The 22,674-nt window shown below is 33.6% G+C and overlaps 1 protein-coding gene across 1 annotated transcript in view; it reads left to right on the plus strand.

The window, feature by feature from the left end:
- The window catches only part of MEF2A_1 (myocyte enhancer factor), a 36,870-nt gene extending 15,191 nt beyond the window's left edge, over window positions 1-21,679 (plus strand). Inside the window, exons 4-9 of the mRNA XM_051212596.1 lie at window positions 7,192-7,267; window positions 10,923-11,164; window positions 12,979-13,224; window positions 15,717-16,360; window positions 18,016-18,059; window positions 19,627-21,679. Of these exons, the coding sequence (XP_051072788.1) occupies window positions 7,192-7,267; window positions 10,923-11,164; window positions 12,979-13,224; window positions 15,717-16,360; window positions 18,016-18,059; window positions 19,627-19,692 (1,318 nt within the window). The 3' untranslated portion in view covers window positions 19,693-21,679. The remainder of the gene's footprint in view (window positions 1-7,191; window positions 7,268-10,922; window positions 11,165-12,978; window positions 13,225-15,716; window positions 16,361-18,015; window positions 18,060-19,626) is intronic.
- Window positions 21,680-22,674: the final 995 nt, after the last annotated feature.

A 22,674-nucleotide genomic window follows, 5' to 3' on the forward strand; every position in this document is an offset into this window, starting at 1 on the left:
GCAGTAAGCAAATGCTCAAGCATACATGTTCATTCATTCGCAACAGTAATAAAGACACAATGGTATAGATAAGTTGCTATTGTACGAATGACTCTATCTGTTAAATAAGTTAACAAAACGGTTTAACCGAATTAAATGTGAACAAACTCAATTGCACGTGAGTTATTATAGATATTTTCGATGGTTCGGCAAACGGAATAACTCAACTTTAGTCTGTTCATGCTGTATATAATTGATTCACTCGATCATTGATCCGAATAACTATACACGTAACATGAATGTGTATATGAATGTATATGCGAATGGTTCACCAGGGTGTTTGATATCTGTGTGGTTGTGCCACAGGATTCAGCTGTATTATTCAGATGATAACGTTAAAGCCTACCTAATATGATGTCTGATTCTCCTATGAAATGGGATTGAGCTATACTGCTCGGGTTATAAATTCTAGGCCTGGATAGTGTTTGGTTCTCCTGGAAACTAATATAAAATTACCCTGACCCACAAGGGTATATTTTATATCTATTTTCATAATATATCATCATTAAGTCATTAAAAGTTGTATATATTTAAGTGTTTATTGTATGTGCATAGTTTAATTATGGGTAAATGACTTTATGGATAATTGACTTTACTCATATATACATAATCAGTAAGCGTAAATAATTCAAAATTGTTTACATATAATATGATTCACATACTTATTATCAATATTGTTATAATAATCAATAATAATAATAATCAATAACAATCAATAATAATAAGTATTATTATTGTTATTACTATTATTAGTAGTGATTTTATTGATCCAAATTACATTTTAATGATCAATAAAATGTTAACCAAAATATCTAGATTATGCGTATTGATTATTCTATTGTGAATAAATAGATCATTAAAAATATTGATTTTTTATGGGGAGGGGGTTGAGGGAGGGGGTAATAAATGGTAGATTAAGTTTAATTTCAGTTTATTACAAATTGTATAATACTTTAATATTCCACTATGAAATACTATTAATCTTATCCTCTTCCATTCATTCATTCACTCACTCACTCACTCACTTACTCACTCACTCACTCACTCACTCACTCTGTCTTGATTTCTTTATCCTCATCTTTGTGTGTTTGAGTTATAGTGATCTATTCAGATCTTGATAAAGTTTTATTCTGTGAGCTGAACGGTTTAGTTGTGGGATTTTGATTGTTCTTCTGAACGATATCATCAGTACAAGCTTCAGGTAGAAGTGAAGTGTTTGAACTTCTCTATGTATGGTTCAGAGTTTGTTTTGTAGACTTTGATGTTGACCAGCTGAGCAACAAATCTTCTCCACCATCTTATAAGTCAGATCTTTATTGAAAGTTTCTTTATGGTTGCGAATTTGATTTAATTTTCCCAATACGATGTGACTTATAACTATAAATTATAAAAAGTAAGTAGGGGGTAGGGGGCTTTCAGTTTAGTCTCAAATTTTAAATCATGAATATTTCTATCGTTTAACTTCATTGCTAAGTTCTGTGAATCCATACATGTAGATCAGTGATAACATAATGATACCTATTGTCTTACATCATGTGGAGAACTGTTGAAGTTTTTCTGACTATGAAAGTATTGTAGTGAAGGAGAACACAGGTGAGGACAAGCGACTTGGAATTAGCACAAGATTACAGAGTTACTTGGTAAAATAAAAAAATCATATCGTTAATTTGCAAAATATCATTTCATCATATCGACCTGGACTGTTCCTGTTGCAAACATCAATCCATTGTCTCACATTTCATTGTTCATCTGTTTTCTTACAAATTACATTGTGTTGTCACTCTTCCTTTCTTGACCTTTCCTCATTTTCTGCTGCGAGACATTGCGTTTTTAACTCACGTCATATACTACTTACATCGATATAAGTAGCACGCACCACAGTATGAGAACATCAATTCGTAGTTCAATATGTGTTAAATTTCAGCGGAATTCTTCAATAAGTTATTCAAAAGTCAGAAGAAAACTGTAACTATATTATTCGAATAGAATTTCCTACGAAACTTTCTAGAAAATTAACAGATTATGTGTTAAACTCTGATTGAATGATTATTTACATAAATAAACCTTTAGGTAAAGCTTCTATGCTTAATTCTTATCATTTCTCTATTGTATGGTTTAAGTGTAGGAGTAATCTAATGATATATAAAACCGATAGGAAGTTAGTAGTAAGGGTTTGATGAGAAAATGATCACTATGTATTAACCCTTATTTGGAGTAAACGACAATCTATGTTGTAATGAATGGATACTTACTTGCTTACTTACGCCTGTTACTCCTCAAAAAGGAGCATAGGCCGCTCATCACCATTCTCAATCCAACCCTGTCATGGGCAATCCTTTCCTGATCTTTCAACTTGTTATTCATCCTTTTCCTATCTGATTCTATTTCCCAACGTAATGTGTTATTTGGTCTTTCACTTTTCCGCTTCCCTTCAGGATTCCAAGTTAGTGCTTGCCTCATGATGCAGTTTGATGTTTTGTGTAATGTATATCCTATTCATTTCCAACGTCTTTTCATGATTTCCACCTCAGCTGGAGGTTGACTTGTTTGATTAAGGAAAGTGCAGTTTAAAATATGACTATAATTCCACTGAATTAATCATATGAAGTTGATAGAATGTATACATTAATTAGATAGATTCTATCAGATGAATATGAAGCAAGCTACTATATGAGAAGTTATCAATATTTAAGTGGCTACTAATAATTAATGATATTCAGGTTAGTATCAGAAGGGGTTTTGTGGAGATTGTAGCAATTTAAAAAGTTGAGATCATGAGCCAATTGAAGCTAGACCACCATGGAAAACATGGAAGCACTAGATGGCCGTTTCGTCCCATTGTAGGACTCCTCCAAAGTGCGCATCCACGATCCCGCCACACGAGATACGAACTCAGGACATATCAGTCTCGCGCACGAGTGATTAACCACTAGACCACTGAACTGGTCGGTATCCAACGGTGTTAATGTCTAACTTCAACTAATCAACGAAATTGAGCGTTACATCCACCATTGTCATCAGTGAGTTACTACCTCACAACTGACGCGGTTGAACTTCACTGGTCACTGCTTCTCACTAGAACTCCAGTGCTTCCAGGTTTTCCATGTTGGTCTAGGTTCAATTGACTTATGATCTCAACCATTGAAATTACTATGATATCTACAAAAACCCTTCTGATATTGATCAACATATTCTCAATAGTGACTCCCTTCAAGACGTATTCCATGGACTCCTAGTGAGAAGAAATGACCAGTGGAGTTCAACTGGGTTTGTTGTGTGATAGTAACTCATTGAAGACAATGGTATATGCGTCGTTCAATTTCGTGGATTAGTTGAATTTAGACATTTACACCGTTGGATGCCGACCGGTTCAAAGGTCTAGTGTTTAATCTCTCGCGCGCGATACTGATATGCCCTGAGTTCGTATCTCGTGTGGCGGGATCGTGGATGTGTGTTACTGATGAGTCCCATATTAGGACGATGCATCCATCCAATGCTTCCATATTTCCCATGATGCTCTAGTTTCAACTGACTCATGATCTCAACTGTTTAAATATTCAGGTTATTGAATCTAATATATCTATATGTAGTAAATATATTATCCGTTGGTTTGTTTGATAAGATTGTACATGAAGTTTTTTGATTTAACCTACATTATATAACATCATTTGTACTCAATAATGAGAAATACTGAAGTAAATTGAACCAACTTTTAAATACCTAGTTCAGTTTTTAATAGTACTTTGATAAATGTAAATCTGTATAATACTCGAGATGGTCAAAATGATGTATACGTCAGGAAGATGATTTTACTGATGTTGTGTACTTTAATCTGAATAGTTCATTCGTAAAAATGTCACTGTCTTTCTAGATGACATAGATTGTGCAAGTTTATAATTAAACTATTCAGCTTAGAAAACGTCACTTCACTCAAATTTTTCTGAAAATGAAATAAAATTTCTACAATTCATTTGTCTATCTGAATTATAGTCTATCATTGATAACTACAATTATCATTAAATTCACTTGGTATTGTTTACTTGAATCCTCCGATGGATGTTTAGGACTGATAATAATCAGTCACTTACATACATACGTAAATACTGTGTGGATTGCCTCGATAATGCCTTAATCTACAAACTTTTTAAGCAGTGGTGGATAGTGACTAGCAGTGGAATCCAGGACGCGCATTTTGTCCTATTTGGGACTTGTCAGTCGGATCTATCTGAATCTCAGAGTTGATATTTACTCTGGGAATCGAACTCAGTACCATTCGCTTCAAACGACATCACATTATTCACTTATCTACTGAGTATTGATCTTCCAGATGAAGAGGAACTTAGTAAAAGACGATGAAAATAGATAGGATATACATTACACAAAACATCAAACTGCATCATGAGGCAAGCACTAACTTGGAATCCTGAAGGGAAGCGGAAAAGTGAAAGACCAAATAACACATTACGTTGGGAAATAGAATCAGATATGAAAAGGATGAATAACAAGTTGAAAGATCAGGAAAGGATTGCCCATGACAGGGTTGGATTGAGAATGGTGATGAGCGGCCTATGCTCCTTCACGAGAAGCAACAGGCGTAAGGACTGAGTCCTGATGGTCACTTGCTTGTGCAATAGGGTGAAGTTTAAATTCAATTGGTATTGTTTACTTGAATATTCCCATTGATGTTAAGGACTACAATTGATCAGTCTCTTATTAGCATACATACATACTCTGTGTATCACGTCGATATAGCCTTAATTCACAAACATTATAAGCATTATCATTATCACTTATTAATGATCATTATCACATTAATTGAGAGATAAGAATGTAAAAATGGTTATCATTGATTAAAAAAGAAATATGTTAACTGATTAAAACTGTAAGTTATTCAAGGTCAAGCGTATAAATGACCCTAAAACGTGTTACTGTTCACCATGATGTTAGTAACATTGTCAATATCAAACTTTAACACATACTGAATACGGATTAAACTGATCGATATAAGTATAAAGGTGTAAGAGATTAGTTTCAAGTGGTTTTGATTATTATTACAACATTAACCATATTACACTATGTGACTCTGATTTAAAATCTCACATGAAAGATCAGTTCCAAGTAAAACTTCAGATATAAGTTGCTAACGTGGTCCACCAGTGTGCTTGGTACCTGTGTGGTTGCGCCACATGATTGAGCTGTACTACTCAGATTGTAGCCTATACGGTGTCTGGTTCTCCTGCGAAGCGGGATTGAGCTGTACTGCTCGGTTTATAAAATTTAAGCCTGGATGGTGTCTGCCTCTCCTGTTAAACGGGGTTGAGCTGTACTATTTAGGTTGTCACGTGAAAGTCCGGATGGTGACTGGTTCTCCTGAAAACCAATGTAAAATTACCCTGGCCCACAAGGGTATATTATATAACTAAAGTTGTTAACGAGTGTAAAATAATAGGAATTATAGGTTTGGGCCTACCTATTTATTATATGCAACTACTGAATATCATAATATATTGAGTCTTTAATAGATTGATTAAACACTGATTATATAATTAAATTTTGAACAAACTATATATAAGTTGAACTCATCATTACATAATCATTAGATCATTCTGTGTGTAACCAATTTATAAATGTCATTATCAATCAACTATTAACAGTCTTGTATATTTGACTAGTTATTTAAAACATAAGCATATTCGAATGTTGAACGAGTTCAATTACCTTTCTTATGATCGATGGTTTTGATGTAAACAATATACGCGTTCTAATTATGTCAATCCATTCCTACTATTTTTCGATCTTTCTTTCACAAAGCGAAGTACCATCGAAACGTTCTATACTATAACTACAATATAAAATTGTTATCAGAAGGGGATTTTTGTAGTTATTATTAGTAATTTAATAGTTGAGTCCATGAGTTAATTAAAGCTAGACCGCCATTGAAAACTTGGAAGTGCTGGACTGCCGTTTCGTCCTACTATGAGACTCCTCAGTAGTGTACATCCACGATCCTGCTAGTGGGATTCGAACCCAAGGCTTTCGGTTTTGTGCACGAACGCTTAACCTCTAGACCGCTGAGCAATCCGGGATCCAAATGCGTTAATGTCTAAACTCAATCAATCCACGAAATTGTGCCACCGTTCATCATTATCTTCAGTGAGCCTATCACAATAGAAAAATGGACTTGACGGTTTTTCAGAAAGAATTTTTAAAAAATTAGTGACCTTCATCTTATACCCAGCAAAATGAAGACCTGTAAAATACTATTGGATAGTTATTCAAATGTTTTAAATTATAGAGTGAATTTTCATTTCACCATTATGGAGTGGTAAAGAAAAATATTAAACGTTTTAGATTTTTGATTCTTTCTATTTAAATTGCCTATAAAACCTAAATCTACGAACCTTCGATTCAACTTACTCTATTTATAGTAACTTACTTACTTAAGCCTGTTACTCCCAGTGCAGCATAGACCGCCAACCAGCATTCTCCAACACACTCTGTCCCAGGCCTTACTTTCTAGTTCTATACAACTGTTGTTCATTATTCACATATCTGCTGACATTTCTCGGTAAAATGTGTTCTTTCGTCTTCCTCTCCTCTTTTGTTTAGCCTTGCGGATTCCATGTGAGGGCTTGCCTTGTGAAGCAGTTCGGTGCTCTCCTCAATGTGTGTCCTATCCACTTCCAGTACTTCTTCCTGATTTCTTCCTCCACTGGAATCTGGTTTGTTCTCTCCCATAGTAGGTTGTTGCTGATAGTGTCTGGTCAATGTATCCAAAGTATTTTGTGTAGACAACTGTTAATAAACACTTATATCTTCTAGATGATGGCTTACGTAGTTTTCCAGGTTTCCATCCCATACACAGTAGAACTGTTTTGACATTGGTATTGAAAATTCTGACTTTGGTATTGGTTGACAGACAGTTGTTTTTAGTTCCAGATGTTTTCCATTTATAAATATGCTTTTCTTGCTTTGCAGATCCACGCCTTCAATAAAACATTCTATACATATAGAATTCACTAAAAAGAATGTAAACCCTGTTGGTCGGTTCAAATCTTTACGTAAATTATTTTTTTGGGCTCAATTAATCAGGATTTTCTTTTCTTCATTCTCTATGGGCGTTTTTCTTTTTTTCTTTTCTTTTCACTTTAGAAAGTTGGAATTAAAATTTTTACTCAATCAAGATAATACCAATCAAGATATTTCAAAATATGGTAGAGTAGCTAAAGTAAGTTGTGTAAGCAAATCACTTCAATAACACAGTTTATGATTAATCTTTATATTAACAATCGTTTTTTTTTAAATAATTTAACAGTTGAATTCCTGAGTCAATTGAAGCTAGACCACCATGGAAATCTTGGAAGCACTGGAAAGCTGTTTGATCCTAATATGGAACTTTCCAGCAGTGCTTATCCACGATCACGCTTCGTGAGATTCGAATCCAGGACATATCAACCTTGTGCATGTACGCTTAACCTCTAAACCACTGATCCAGCTGACATCCGGCAGTTTTTGATGGAGTTTTGTTCTCTGAGCTGAATAGTCTGGTTGTGAAGCTTTCTAGCTCATCCAGTTTAGAGAGCGAAACTCCATCAAAATCATCCACCTGAGCTACAAATCTTCTCCTTCACCCAACAGTGTTAATGTCTAACTTTAACCAATAAATTTAAATAGTATCTGGCGTTGAATCTAGGGTATTCTATTCATTTTTCCTTGTGATTTAAAAGCTATATATTCCTGAATCTCTATGTTGATGAAGTAATTTTCACCTTAAACTAAAATTCGTTAACTATTGAGCTAAATGATCTTAATAGCTACTAGCTTGAACAAACGGAATAGATTTTATTTGATAAGCATGTACGTCAAACTGATAGGTTCCAAATAGAACAAAATTCGTGCTAACCACTATCCGAATTTTATAAAAACTTGTGACTAAATAGAAAGATCAAAGAACTCAGCGTGGAATGTCCATAGACCGATAGAGACTGATCATTTACAGTCTTTAACACTAACAACAAGAAAGCGTTAGCCCTTACAGAGATTAGGAGTTGATAATACGCTCAAATATCTGGTCTATTGGATGTTCAACAAAAACGCTTCACACATTTCGACAAAACGACTGGTTATGTGTCATATTATGATTAGGTAACCACCAAAGCTGTCACTAATGTTGACACATTTCCAGATGCTATGAAGATATCAAGGTCATTAATAAAGCTGAAAATATTTCTATTCTCTGTACCTAGAATAACTTTGAAACTAATGATTCTTTTCATATTTCCCACATTTTGCCTTCTGTTTGAGGCTAAAATATAGAAACCTTCTGTGAAACTAAGAAATGATTACTAGTGATTGTCAGGTATTCAAATGGTAGATTTATTATTTTAAGTATTAAGTCAACTAAAACTGATATTGGTTAAAACAACCGCGCCTAAACTATTGAATATCTATTTAAACTTTATATTTAAACTCTTAATTCCTACCCACACTATGCCGAACCAAAATAACATGAGTAACTACAGAATTACTAAGTCAGTATTCAATAATCAATACTTTTGACTTGAATCAAGTTGTTTACACATATTTATGAGGAAGCAGGTTACACACGGTCTTTCTATAAATTGTTTTCATTAGGTTATCTCTGAACTTGTAAGGCCACATTATAAATGTCCGAAAATCCACGATGTAAGGTGTGGTGAATCAACCGCTTCTAGCCCCCGTCCTTCCACTGTGATAAAGTACTACAGCTATGGGTGTTGCCTATCTGAGACTAATACATTACTTCCATCACACCGCAGTACAACCAGCACTGTGACTTATACCTCAGATCTTAATTTTACTTTATTTAGCTTTACTGTCCTCCGGTCAAACTACTTTATATGGTAGTACCTTTTAATTTCAGTCTATGGTAGATCCATCTAATATGTAGTAGTTCATGTCTAGCCTGAAAGTACTTTACTTGTTAAGGGAGTGTTCGGATCAGAGTGAGTAAAGTAAGCTAGAAAAAAAAGCACACAAAATGTACATTAGTATGATAATCAAAGCAATCAATAGCAAATAGTAATAGTGTTCTACCAAAATAATAAATCCATTTCAAACCTAAACAAATGAAAATTCCAACCAATATACCCTGATTAGGTCATCACGTTATTCAAGTTCAATTGTAAGCAACTACGGTGAATAATCACAATTAATGCTATTTCAATTTCTCCTGTTAACCAAGTTAACAGACTACAATCTATTCAGTGAATCAAATATACAGGATATAAAAATGTACTCAGATTCTACATTGTTAAACTTGTCTTAAGATATAGAAATAGAAACAGAAAAAAACTGAATTGAAATGATCTAATTCAAAGGATAGATTTAATAATGTTATTAAATGATATAGTTAAACATACTTTCAATTATAACTTGTGGGCCTTGTGTCCGTATTAATATATAACATAATGATGCCAACAATTAAAGAACACTGAATTATCGACTGGAGCAATAAGGCGTGTGAACATTCTAAAGTCTTTATTGATCCTTCTTCCTGCCTAACCCTGCCTGTTGAGACCAGAACACCAATCTCAGCCTCCACGATATAAAATCATGTATTTCAAACATACTGAGTTTATATACAAACCAAATAGACCACATCGTACCATAAAATAGGAAACAACATTTGCACAAGATCTAGCCAAATGTGTCTGTGAATAAGGGAGATAGTAATTGATAAACAGGGTATAACTCAAGAACGGCAAATCGTATCATAATAGTCTATACATCAAATGGAAGCTTATAATAAGAGGAACATGAATATGCAGATAGTTTAGTTGCAATAACAATTATACAATAAAAAAATAATATGTATAATATCAGTCCATAAATAGATCCCAACAGTCCACACAATTCATTATTTTCTTTGAGAGATCTATCATTAACATTTATTAATATTACTTTTAAAAACGAAAAAAACATAGTTGATACATTAATTTCAATAATTGAGATCATAAGTCAATTAAAGCTAAATCATCATAGAAAACTTGGAATCACTAGATGAGCATTTCGTCCTATTGTGGAATTCCTCAACAGTTGGCACTCACGACCCCGACTTGCGAGATTCGAGCTCAGGTCTCGCGCTCGAACACTTAACCACTAGACCACTGAGCTGGCATTCAATAGTGTTAATGTCTAACTTCAACCAAATCACGAAATTGATAGACACATCCACCAATGTTTTCATTGAGTTACTTTATTACAATAGACCCGATTGAACTCCACCGGTCATTGCTTATCACTAGAACTCCAGGAGTGTCTCTTGAAGCCAGTCATTACTGAGCATATGTTGATTAATATGAGAAGGAGTTTTTATGAATATTATAGTAATTTTAATAGTTAAAATCATGAGTCAATTGAATGTGAACCATTATGAAAAATTTGGAAGTACTGAATGGCCGTTTCGTCCTACTGTAGCACTCCTCAACAGTTGATATCCACGTTCCCGCCTCACAAGACTCGATATATTCCATATATATATATATATATATATATATATATATTATTTAATTAAACTCATAAATTATTATTTTTTAATTTTTACCATAAAAATCAATAAATCACTCATTTAAATTTAAAATTTATTAAATATCACATTGATCTTTTTTCAAATTGTTGCCATCTATTGTTTTAACAAATGTATCGCTTTCTCTCTCTCTTTCAAATATCTTTCTTGTTGTTGTTGTTGTCATGGTTGTTGTTGTCGTCATAGTCGTTGTTGTTGTTGCTGTTATTGTCGTCGTTGCTTTTCTTTCAAAAAATTTTGTTTTTAATTTATGTGTTCTAAACCAAAACACAAAACTAAAAAAGGAACATAATCTAATTTTTTTTTCCTTATTTAGACAATCATCACTAAAACTGGTATACAAAAATTATTTGTTATTCGTGGACGTGTCATTGATACACGAATACAATTTCATTATTATACATTAAAAAATAATATATCAACAACAATAATTAATTACCATGGTGATAATGATAATCATTATAATGAAGAAGATATTGATTTAATGAAAAATCATAAATTTAAATTAAGATTTAAACCATTTACAATATTTGGTGGAATATGTACACCGGCTATTGGGTAAATTATTTTATATTTCTATGTATATATATACATATATATATATATATATATATATTGATTAATTGGTTGATTGAAAAATTACAAGCACAGCTCTTTTTGTTTTTATATTTTTGATCACAAATATTCTACATTGATTTCAGTATTAAGTCCTGAGTGCTGTGAAAGGAATGAGGGTGGTTATCGTTTCCCGGTTTCCCACACCGTGGAAAGATTTTTCTTCAGGTACCTGAAAAGGAAATGAGGTTAAGGAGTGTTCTTAGTGACTTGTGAGCGTGACCGATATGCCCAAGGAACAACTTAGTGAGCTCGGTCACACACGACCGTTTTGTGAGTAAGTCTCTTGTTAGCTCCGTACTTTTTGTGACCTTACCACCGGAGACGGGAGTCCGTGTGATAAGGCAAGGTGTGCGTTGTTACGGTCGACTTTTTCTAACCTCACCCTACCTTTGTGGGAAGACAGTATCGCTATTATGCTAGTTGTCTGAAGGAAACACCTTACTCTCGTCACACTTTTGTACAGTCAGCAGTACGACTTCGCCTTCTGACTTTGGGTTTGCTGCATTTAGTCTTACCGCTCTTCAACCGATCTGTCTGACATGATAGAACTTTGAGGAACGGTGGTTCCAGCCAGTATAGCTCGGTTGCTTCATCAGGATAGGCAAGCCTGACCACCACGTCAAAGTAGCAACAGCAGTCGGGTTTCAATATTAAACATGAATTAAAAGTGTTTCAATGATTTTAATGCGAAATTTTAATGATTTGAAGAGATTATTAAACAAAGATGAATGGTGATCAGCAGTGGAATCTATGATCCATTTTTAATTCTTTTTGATACAGATCAGCTGAATGTATCTGTATTTGAGAGTTGATTTTCATTCCAAGATTCAAACACAGTACTATTTGATTCAAACAATATCATGTTATCAATTCAACTAACGAGTCTCTAATAGAACGAAACGTGAGTCATAGATTTCATTGTTAGCCATCTTTACTTACAAAGTTTATGACTGTAGGCAATATCGAGGTAGTTCGCATAGGATGCGTACATTCCAATAAGAGACTGAACAATTGTAGTCCTAAACATCAATGGGAAAATATAAGCAAACAATACTAAGTGGATTTATTATGAATTATTTGGTTGATTGATGTCTAACGAACAGTTTGATCATGTTAAACTACCTAGCACAAAGATAATGTTTAAGAAGTTGAGACACTTTGATTTGTGATCGATTGAGTTCTATCAACATTGAAAGTTTGAAGAAAATGACATTACTGACAAATAAGTGATCAGTCAATATTTTAAACAAAATTATTTTTAGTGAAGATAATTAATAGCCTCAACAGTTCAGTGATAATCCCTCAAATAATAACAATGTATCAGTCAGTCAGTCAATCAGTAACAACGTAGAACTTTGTACGTACGTACATTAGTTCGAGTTGCCACACCACATTAGCACAGAGATGCAGTTATCGATAACATCTTCAAACCGTAATGTTTCCGAGTACTGCTTATACTCCGGGATGTAGGTACATCCAGCTGATGAGTCTGAAATAGGATTCCACTGCTAGCCACTATCCATCTTTGCTTAAGAAGCTTGTGACTTAAGACTATATCGAGGCCACCCTCACAGGATGCACATATGCCAACATGAGACTGATCAATTGCAGTCCTAAATAACAATGGAAAGATACAAATAAAGCAAAACCAAGTGAATTTGGTAACAAAGATAACTTTGTTTACTTATTTATTTCAATCTTTGTTATTCATCTTATTATATTCTTCTCCCCTTCCTCCAATTTGTTTATTGTAGTTATAATGATCCAATGCAAATTCCAAATATATTATCAAAACAAGAACAATTATGTTTTATACAAGCTGTACAAAATGATAATAATGTTACATATAAACTAATGAATGATGGTTATTTAGTAATGGATATAGATTTTAATAATTTCTGTGATATTTATCATTTAGTATTTCCTTTTCTCAATTCTAAATGTCCAAGTACATGGAAAAAAGATGTACATATTACAGTTACATTAATTGATGAAAATGAGTAAGTTATTAATGAATCTTTATTATCCATATATATATCAGTATGAGGTTTTGGAGATTATTAAGTTTTTGATTGAAATTGATGTTAGACAACCATTGAAAACCTGGAAGCACTGGATGATCGTTTTGTCCTATTGTGAGACTTTTCAAAAGTGCTCAATGGTTGTCTAGCATCAATGGGTTCATGATCTCAATTAAAAACATAATAATCTCCACGACCCTATACTGATAATTATCATGTGCTCACTAGTGACTAGCTATTTGAAGGAATTCTCAGAGTTCTTGTGAGAAACTGTGACCAGTGGAGCTAAACCGTGTCGCGTAGAGACAGTTATTCATCTCAATACAATGGAAGATAGTCGTACAATTTTGTGGATTGGTTGAGATTAGACATTAACGCAGTTGAATGCCGGCCGGCTAAGCGGTTTAGAGGTTAAGCGTTGGCGTGCGAGACCGAAGACCCTGGGTTCGAATCCTGAGAGCGGGATCGTGTATGGGCGCTGCTGAGGAATTTCTAAATAGGACGAAACGACGTTTCAGTGCCTTCATGTTTCGAATGGTGGTCTAACATAAATCGATTCATAATCTCAATCATTCCTGGATAGTTTGATAATTATGTAATTCTATTTTAATAAAAACTGTTATATTATCGGTTGTTAAGTAAATGTATTTGTGTTTTTGGAGTGTTCATATCATAAGAATAATATAATAGCAATATTCAAATGACCTTATCAGTTTAAAACCACTTTACAGTCAATAAAATAACAGTTTTTATAAATGGATAATATTTTACATCAACTAGTGATAAAGCCTATTAGAATATAATCGTTTTAGGGAGCTTATTTGCTTTTCAACTTACTTACTTAATTACCTACGCCTGTTACTCCTAATGGAGCATAGGCCGCCAACCAGCATTCTCCAACACACTCTGTCCCAGGCCTTACTTTCTAGTTCTATACAACTGTTGTTCATTATTCACATATCTGCTGACATTTCTCGGTAAAATGTGTTCTTTCGTCTTCCTCTCCTCTTTTGTTTAGCCTTGCGGATTCCATGTGAGGGCTTGCCTTGTGAAGCAGTTCGGTGCTCTCCTCAATGTGTGTCCTATCCACTTCCAGTACTTCTTCCTGATTTCTTCCTCCACTGGAATCTGGTTTGTTCTCTCCCATAGTAGGTTGTTGCTGATAGTGTCTGGTCAATGTATCCAAAGTATTTTGTGTAGACAACTGTTAATAAACACTTATATCTTCTAGATGATGGCTTACGTAGTTTTCCAGGTTTCCATCCCATACACAGTAGAACTGTTTTGACATTGGTATTGAAAATTCTGACTTTGGTATTGGTTGACAGACAGTTGTTTTTAGTTCCAGATGTTTTCCATTTATAAATATGCTTTTCTTGCTTTGCCAATCCGCGCCTTCACGTCCTCATCAGATCCACAGTGTTCATCAATGATGCTGCCCAAATATGTAAAGGTTTTTACATCTTCCAAATCTTCTCCATCAAGTGTGATTTGATTGTTGCATGTTGTGTTGTATCGGAAAATCTTGCTTTCCCCTTTGTGTATGTTGAGACCTATTGTTTCTCAACACAAATGAACAAGTTACCAATCCTAATATTTTAACAATTGAACTTCTGTATTGATCTTAGCTAGACCATCATTGAAAACCTAAAGGCAGTGGATGGATGTTTTGTTCTAGTATGGGACTTGTCAACAGTTTGCATCCCATACACGGGACTTGGACCGAAGATCTTTGGTTCCTCGCGCGAACGCTTAATCTTTATTCTGATTATAATCTTTATATTATAGAAACGTAATCACTATAATGTCTCATTTATCCTAATGTAAATGTATAGATCATAGATCAAGATTTGCTTTCTGTTATTTCATGGTTTCGTGAGATATCAGCTTTTGGAGATAAGGACCTTCTTGTTTTCGTTTTATGTCTCATCAGTTCATGTCGGTTTCCAATTATTTTATAAAAATTGCTCAATTGGATCAATACATTTGTAGAATTTTTGATTTTCTAGCTAAATTTAGGGAGCTGGAATAACTCAGCAGTAACGCTTTGAACTGTGAAGTTGAATGACAAAGGTACGAATATAACACTGTACATTACTCCCCTCAAGATTGCAAGTGCACCTACACTGGTAGTCCAAAACTCAGATCAAGCACAGTTTGTTGTTGAATACCTTCATCGAACTAACAAACCAATATAATACATTTAGTGCTGGATCAGTTAAACTAGCCGTCTGACTGCAACTTGATCAACAGTATTAAATCATAACTAAAAGACTAAACAGATATTACATTGATTATTATTCAGTTATTCATCAATATAAACATCAGGTTTTCCATAACTTGTTTACATTTACAAGTATTCGTTCGTTTATCAAGATTCTTTGTACAGTTGTTTTGATGTTAAATTTAGCACTTCACTTTGCGGACCGGTGGGATAATTTATTAGTCATTTCCTATCCTATTTTTTCCAGTAAAGAAATAAGTAGCACTGAATTCGAAGTTGTCAGTTGTGCCAGTCCTATACGTGATGCGCGTCGTTACCAACAACGTCAACGTATTGCAGAACTGGAATTCGCAGAGAAGAATTTGCACAAAACTACTGTTAGTGCTGATAGTTTATTTGAATGGGATCATCAGACAAGTCAATCGGTTTCACAATCCACATCAAAACTCAGCATTTCTGATATCAGCCCCAATTCGTCTGGTTTTGGTAGTCTTTATTCTCCACTACCATCGATCACATCTGAAGAAGATCATTTCAACGAATTACAACTTTACTTGGCTCGAAATGAGGCATCCACTCCATCGCAACATATATCTCCATCTGTAACTACAGATTCTATTGCCATTGGCACTACTAACAATAATAATAGTAGTATAAGTGATGTGAATAATCAAAAGTCCGATATTTTATCACCGTCGACGTCTAATGATGAATTAATTGACTTGTCTAGTTGGGATCGGTTGGAGAAATTGAAACAAAAACGTTTGATTAATAATTCGACCAATTCACGTACCATTGAACGAAATCCACAAAACCTGTTCAAACACTCGACTGAACAAATGAGCTCTAAGATAATAAGTTCAAAATATGCAATTAAACGACAAGTTAAAGGTAAGCAGCGCTAAACTTAAGAGTAAAGTATCTAAGAATTAGTAAAAAATATTTGAAACTAATACAGGATTTAAGTTTGAAAGCAACATTTAGTACGTCAATACTGTAGAGTTTATGGCCTATTATGATAGACGATTGTCATGGTTGGTGCGACCGAACAAAAGCTGCGGACCTAGGTTCCACACTTCTTGGTACTCATCAATAAGGTGTGTCCGGTATTTTAAGACAAATAATGTTTCATTTGGGTTTCGAACTCATGATAACCAGTGTCATGGTTGAATTTGTTATATATCTATGATTCACACCATTCAGTCAATTATAAAATACTGAAATTTAAATATTTGTTGGTAGTTACCATGAAAGACTTCGAGGAATTGATCGATGGTATCACCTAATATTCTGTAAATCATACTGAATGTGACATTCAGTTAATAGCATTCTGTTTCACTAAGCACTCATCTGCAATGTGTATCTGTAATATTGAGATAACTAACACTCTCTGCTGGATTTGGTTCTCGGCCTGGATAGCTCAACAATAACGTCTCTGACCGTCAAGCTGGGTAAAATACGATCGAATCCATCAGGAAGCATCAGTTCCCTTATTAACATTGTTGACAATTGCCAAATAGCATGAAACCTAGGTTCATGGTTTTCTATCGACTATCTCCAACTACCACTTTACACATCAAAATAGTACATGCGTCGTCGAGTCACTTAAACTTCGAAGAGATCAATTATGAATACAGTGATCATGAGTGTTGTCAGAGGTATGAGGGTGGTTATCACTTCCCAGGTATCTGAAAAGGAAATGAGGTTAGGGGGTGTTCTTAGTGACTTGTGAGCGTGACCGATATGCCCAAGGAACAACTTAGTGAGCTCGGTCACACACGACCGTTTTGTGAGTAAGTCTCTTGTTAGCTCCGTACTTTTTGTGACCTTACCACCGGAGACGGGAGTCCGTGTGATAAGGCAAGGTGTGCGTTGTTACGGTCGACTTTTTCTAACCTCACCCCTCCTTGTGGGAAGGCAGCATCGTTGTCATGCTGGTTGTCTGAAGGAAACACCTTACTCTCGTCACACTTTTGTACAGTCAGCAGTACGACTTCGCCTTCGGACTTTGGGTTTGTTGCTTTTAGTCTTATCGCTCTTCAATCAACCTGTTTGGCATGTTAGGACTTTGAGGAACGGTGGTTCCAGCCAGTATAGCTCGGTTGCTTCATCAGGATAGGCAAGACCGATTATCACATTAAAGTAGCAGCAACGGTCAGGCTGGTGATTACGTTATAACCTAATCGATAGAATTCTATTTGCACTAAAATGAACATTACATCCATGAAATTGATCATTACCTAGTGATCAATCAATTATAAATTCTATCTAACCTATACATTAATACGTGTTTTGAATCCATTTTCAACCAGTTTGTCATGTTAATATTCATAATCACTACACGTTTAAGACAACATCTATGAGAGTAACTATTGAGGAATCTAAGCTTTAGCTGTTAACCTCACATTATAGACTTAAGCTAATTCATAATATACAATCATTAGTTCATGTACAAATGAATTGTAAAGTATGTACATTTAGATAATCATATACAACATGTTTATTTATTGCTATGACTAATATGAATTATTGGTTATTTACAATAGAAATCGATAATGGTTCATGTGATGAACAGGAGTATGTGATAAAAGTACGTTTCCAATGTAACTATATTTAATATCATATGTTTATAATAATTGTTTCCATGTCATTAATAATTGGAACAGAATTATTATGCCAGGTCGTACTCGTTACGATTAGACCTTTGTTCTATAATTAAAATCAATTGTCAGGGGCCAACGAGTTATCATTGATGATAATCAATGATTTTTCCGTTATTTCACAAACTGACTGTGACTGAAATTGTACAAATGGTTACTGACCAAATGATTTGAATGTTTATGGGTTCATCAAAGTTTCGAAGTTTAATCTCTTACATGTTGATAGGTATATATTATGAAGAAGTTTCATACTTGAATGAAAGAGGCTCTCCATTGACTGAGGTCAGTGCTTGATAAATATCATTAAAGATTATCATTATCTCAGCTAAACTCATCCAACAAAATTGAACTAGTCTACTTGTAAAATATATCATTTTCTGGGTAACCTATTCTAATCTTTAGTATATACATGATGCTCACTTTTATAGTCCATTGGTCAGCCATAAATAATAAAGAACATGGCATACATTACATCAACATAGTAAAAGAAATGAAATTAGCATTATAGGAAGTCAAGGTGACATTATGGTAGTAGTTATATTTGTTGCTATACTCTGTCCCTCAAAAGCCTAATGAATATAAATTATTTGGGTAGGTTATAGATTATTGAAGCTTTATAGTCTGTTCTTATTATCTTACAGGGAATCATTCACATTCCAGTGAAGAATCACAAACACCTGAATTCTTTATTAAATCATAAATAATTTCATAAATGATCTCTTATAGTCCCGACAGTCTCTTTTCGTATACGAAATCCTGATGGTTTATGAAATTATCATCTGAGAGGAATGACAATGAAGTTATTAACCTTTATAGTTTCAACAATAACAGTAAGGCAATTACGGAATGAACTAAGTAACAGTTTATCTGATATGGTAGGAAAATAAAGGATTACTCATAAAAACTATGTTTTAGCTGATGACATGAATGAATAGGAATAAGCATTTTGTATAATTTCCTCTACACAATTCGAGATGATAGAGAAGATTTATAGCTTAAGCAGATGATTTCGATGGAGTTTTGTTCTCTGAACCGGATGGTTTAGTCGTAGAGCTTTCATCGTTCTTCTGGACAGTGTCATCATCAGCACAAACTTCAGGTAGAAGTGAAATGTTCAAATTTCTCCATACATGGCTCACAACTTGTCATGACAGGTTTAAAGTCAACAAGAACCAATCAACATCGAGGTTTACAGGACAAACTATGAGCCATATATGGAGAAAATTGAATACCACTTCCACCTGAAATTTCAGCTAATGATGTCGTTCAGAAGAACGATGAAAGCTCCACGATCAAACCATCTAGTTCAGAGAACAAAACTCTATCAAAATCATTTGCATATTGTTTCATTGTTATTGTAGGATGTATATAGTTCATTACCCATTTTCTTATCAATTCAACATAGTTATGTCGGGAAAATCCTTTACAAATCATTATTGTTTCATTATTTTCTTAACAATTATTTCAGTTATATACCATTGTATACTTCATTTTCAGACAAAAAGTCGACGCATTTATCGAATTCTCAGTCTTCTCAACCGAGAATTATCAAGACATTTATGACAAATCGCGCGTGTGAGCACGCAATTGAGAGAGAGTGAGAGCAAGAGATAGGCTGTCAAAAAAATAATTAAATATACGGCACAAAACATAAAATGAAGGCATTTGAAGCAGAAAAGAAAACATGCCAAAACTATCCTTGTTAACCAGAAAATTCCACTATATTCATTTTATAATTTGTAATACTGTTTGTGTATGTGTATGTGTATGTGAGTGTGTGCGTGTGTGTGTGTGTTCGTGCATACACATATGCATGCATATGTGTTTATCTATTTACTCTCTTTCTATTACTTCATTTCTATCTTCACTTTCATTGACCACTCTCGTCTACCTTTTATTTTCTTTTTGCTATTCTTATTTATTTAAAACACCATAAGTAGTATTTAACGTAAGTTTCATCATTGTTTTTGTTTACCGAGAAAAACAGTTATTACCGTTGAATGCATTTGCCTGTTCGTATAAATATTGTATACAACTTAATATATATATTGGAGACTATTGTAACTATGGCGAAAAAAACAACAACTGGAAAGAATTAGTATATTTAAAAATTAACTCGATTTGTTGAAGAGGTGAGGGTGAGGATGGAGGATAGAGGATGAAGGTGGAGATGGGTATTTTTTGTTTTTCAGATTAACAGTCTTTCTTAATTGTCAATGCTTTTAATAAATAAATAAATAAAAATTAATATTTTTTAGCTCTTCCCTCCCTCTCTGTCTCTCCTTCTCTCGCTTATTTTGATAAATTTCTTTTTTTTTTAGAATGTATGTAGTAACATCTAATTTCATCTGTTTGATTTTATTCAATTGTTTTCTATATCTATAAAATGAAAAAAAATAATATAAGTGAATGATTATAAGTTAGTAACCAAACATAATGGTTAGATAGATTACATAACTAAGGTACCTATGATATATCTTATTTCATTGAAGTCATTTTCTATTCCATATAGAGATAATGCTTTCTTCTTTCTTTCTTTCTTTCTTTCTTTCTCTCATTCATTCATTCATTCCATGTTCACATTTGCTCATCTTATCCAAATCAGAGATATTAATGGATAAGAAACAAACAAACAAACAAACAAACAATAATTTGTTTGCATTTAATATATTAACAATAAAGCTATTCTAACACTGTTTTACATTTCTCCTGTATCCATATACATATGCATATGCATATAATTGAGTGCTTTCTTACACCTTTATTATTATGATCATTATCCATATTGCTTTTCTATTGAGTTCATATCTCTTGATTGATGTTTTCATACTTGAAGAGGGTTTATGTTTACCTGTATTGAATAATCTTTTTTTTTATAAAAGAAAAAATAACAACCTTTTATTGCTCAAATATTTTTGTCTATGTTTGACATTTTTGTTGTTTTGTTTTGTAACTTTATCGCATTTCTTACATAATGAATGAAGAAAAAACAAAAAAAAAAACAAAAAAAAAGAAACGAATTAAAGATGATCAAGATCATAGGAAATAAGAAAGTGTAGAACCCCTCTGTTTATACATGTTACTAACTAACAGTAAATGAGAATCATTTACTTAAATGTGTTTGTTTGTGTGCGTGTATGTGTGCGCGTGTGTGTGCATGTATTTGTATGGATTTTTTATATCAAAAAAGTTAGTAACTAGGCCCAAACTGATCATGAATCCCTTTTTTTTTTTAATACCCTTTATCTTCTTTTTTTTTTTATAAAATAAAAACAATATTGTCTTATTCATTAGAAGCATTTTAAATGCATTTCACTCTTATTTCTTACTTCATTTGTATATTTGTATTCAAGTCTCTATATTCTTCTGTTTAGCTCTGGTAAACACTTATGTGTATAGGCATTTGAACTACAGTTTTTGTTGTGTTTATTTGATATTAATTTTTTTTTGGTATCCTTATCAGAACAAATCGTTTTCTCATTCGTTGATGTTCTTGTTTTGTTTCTTGTCATGTTCTCTGTTGTTATACTTTAATAAATGTGTGCATAGTAATTCTTGGAGATCTATTTTTGTATCATCATTATTTTGTCTGGGTTTATATAAAAAAAGAAACAGGGACAAAATATTGAATGACGACACAAGTGGGAACAATCGAATGTATTTGCATGCACAGTTACAGAACATATTAGTAACATTTGTCAACCGTACAGTAAATAATTAATTTGTAAAATATCAATCAATTGTCTCAAACTTGACTGTTCTTTCATTTTCTCCGCAATCACTCTCTGTTCTCTTTCTATTTTCTTCAATCTTCTTAACCTTCTGTTCCCAGGCATTTCACTTTCGGTTGATGATACATACTTCTTATATCTGTCAACATCAGTAGCGCACACCACAACTCTATATGTTGTCCATGATGTTTTTTGACGGATAAACGAAATTAACAGATCAGAGACTCTGGACTCGATTTCCGTATCAATCGTCACTCTTCAGTTAACTTGGTCAACGCCAACTCTTCAGTATTATAGGACCAGAAAAGTATAACACAGCTCAACAGTCAGTGATTAATCATTTGTAGAAACCTTTCTTACTGATTCTACCTTAACTTTTCTGAATGATCAATGTACGATTGTAGAGATTGTTGAGTTTTTAATTGAGATCATGAATTGATTAATATTAGATCACCATTAAGTTTGGGCGTTCGCACGTGAGACCGAAGGTCCTATGTTCAATTGACTATTGAAAATGAAGTAAGAGTTATCAATGATTTTAGTAAACTTTTATTCGCTATCTATACATTATGAGTAGTATTTTAATAAGTTGTAACATTGTTCTCACACGTTAAACCCATAGCCCTCAATATTTAGATTGAATGGATAATTTTCAGAAAAATTTTATTATTCAGTCAACAATTTAGATTACCGTAATTCATAAACCAAATCACCTCCAAAGTTTAGGGAGATTTTGGTACCTTTTTTCTTAGGCCATCATTGACTAATAGAGTATTTAATGGCCCGTGAATCTGATTCCTGTTTAGATTGTACG

Source organism: Schistosoma haematobium, chromosome ZW (assembly GCF_000699445.3).
Source record: "Schistosoma haematobium chromosome ZW, whole genome shotgun sequence".
Classification (NCBI taxonomy): Eukaryota; Metazoa; Platyhelminthes; class Trematoda; order Strigeidida; family Schistosomatidae; genus Schistosoma; species Schistosoma haematobium.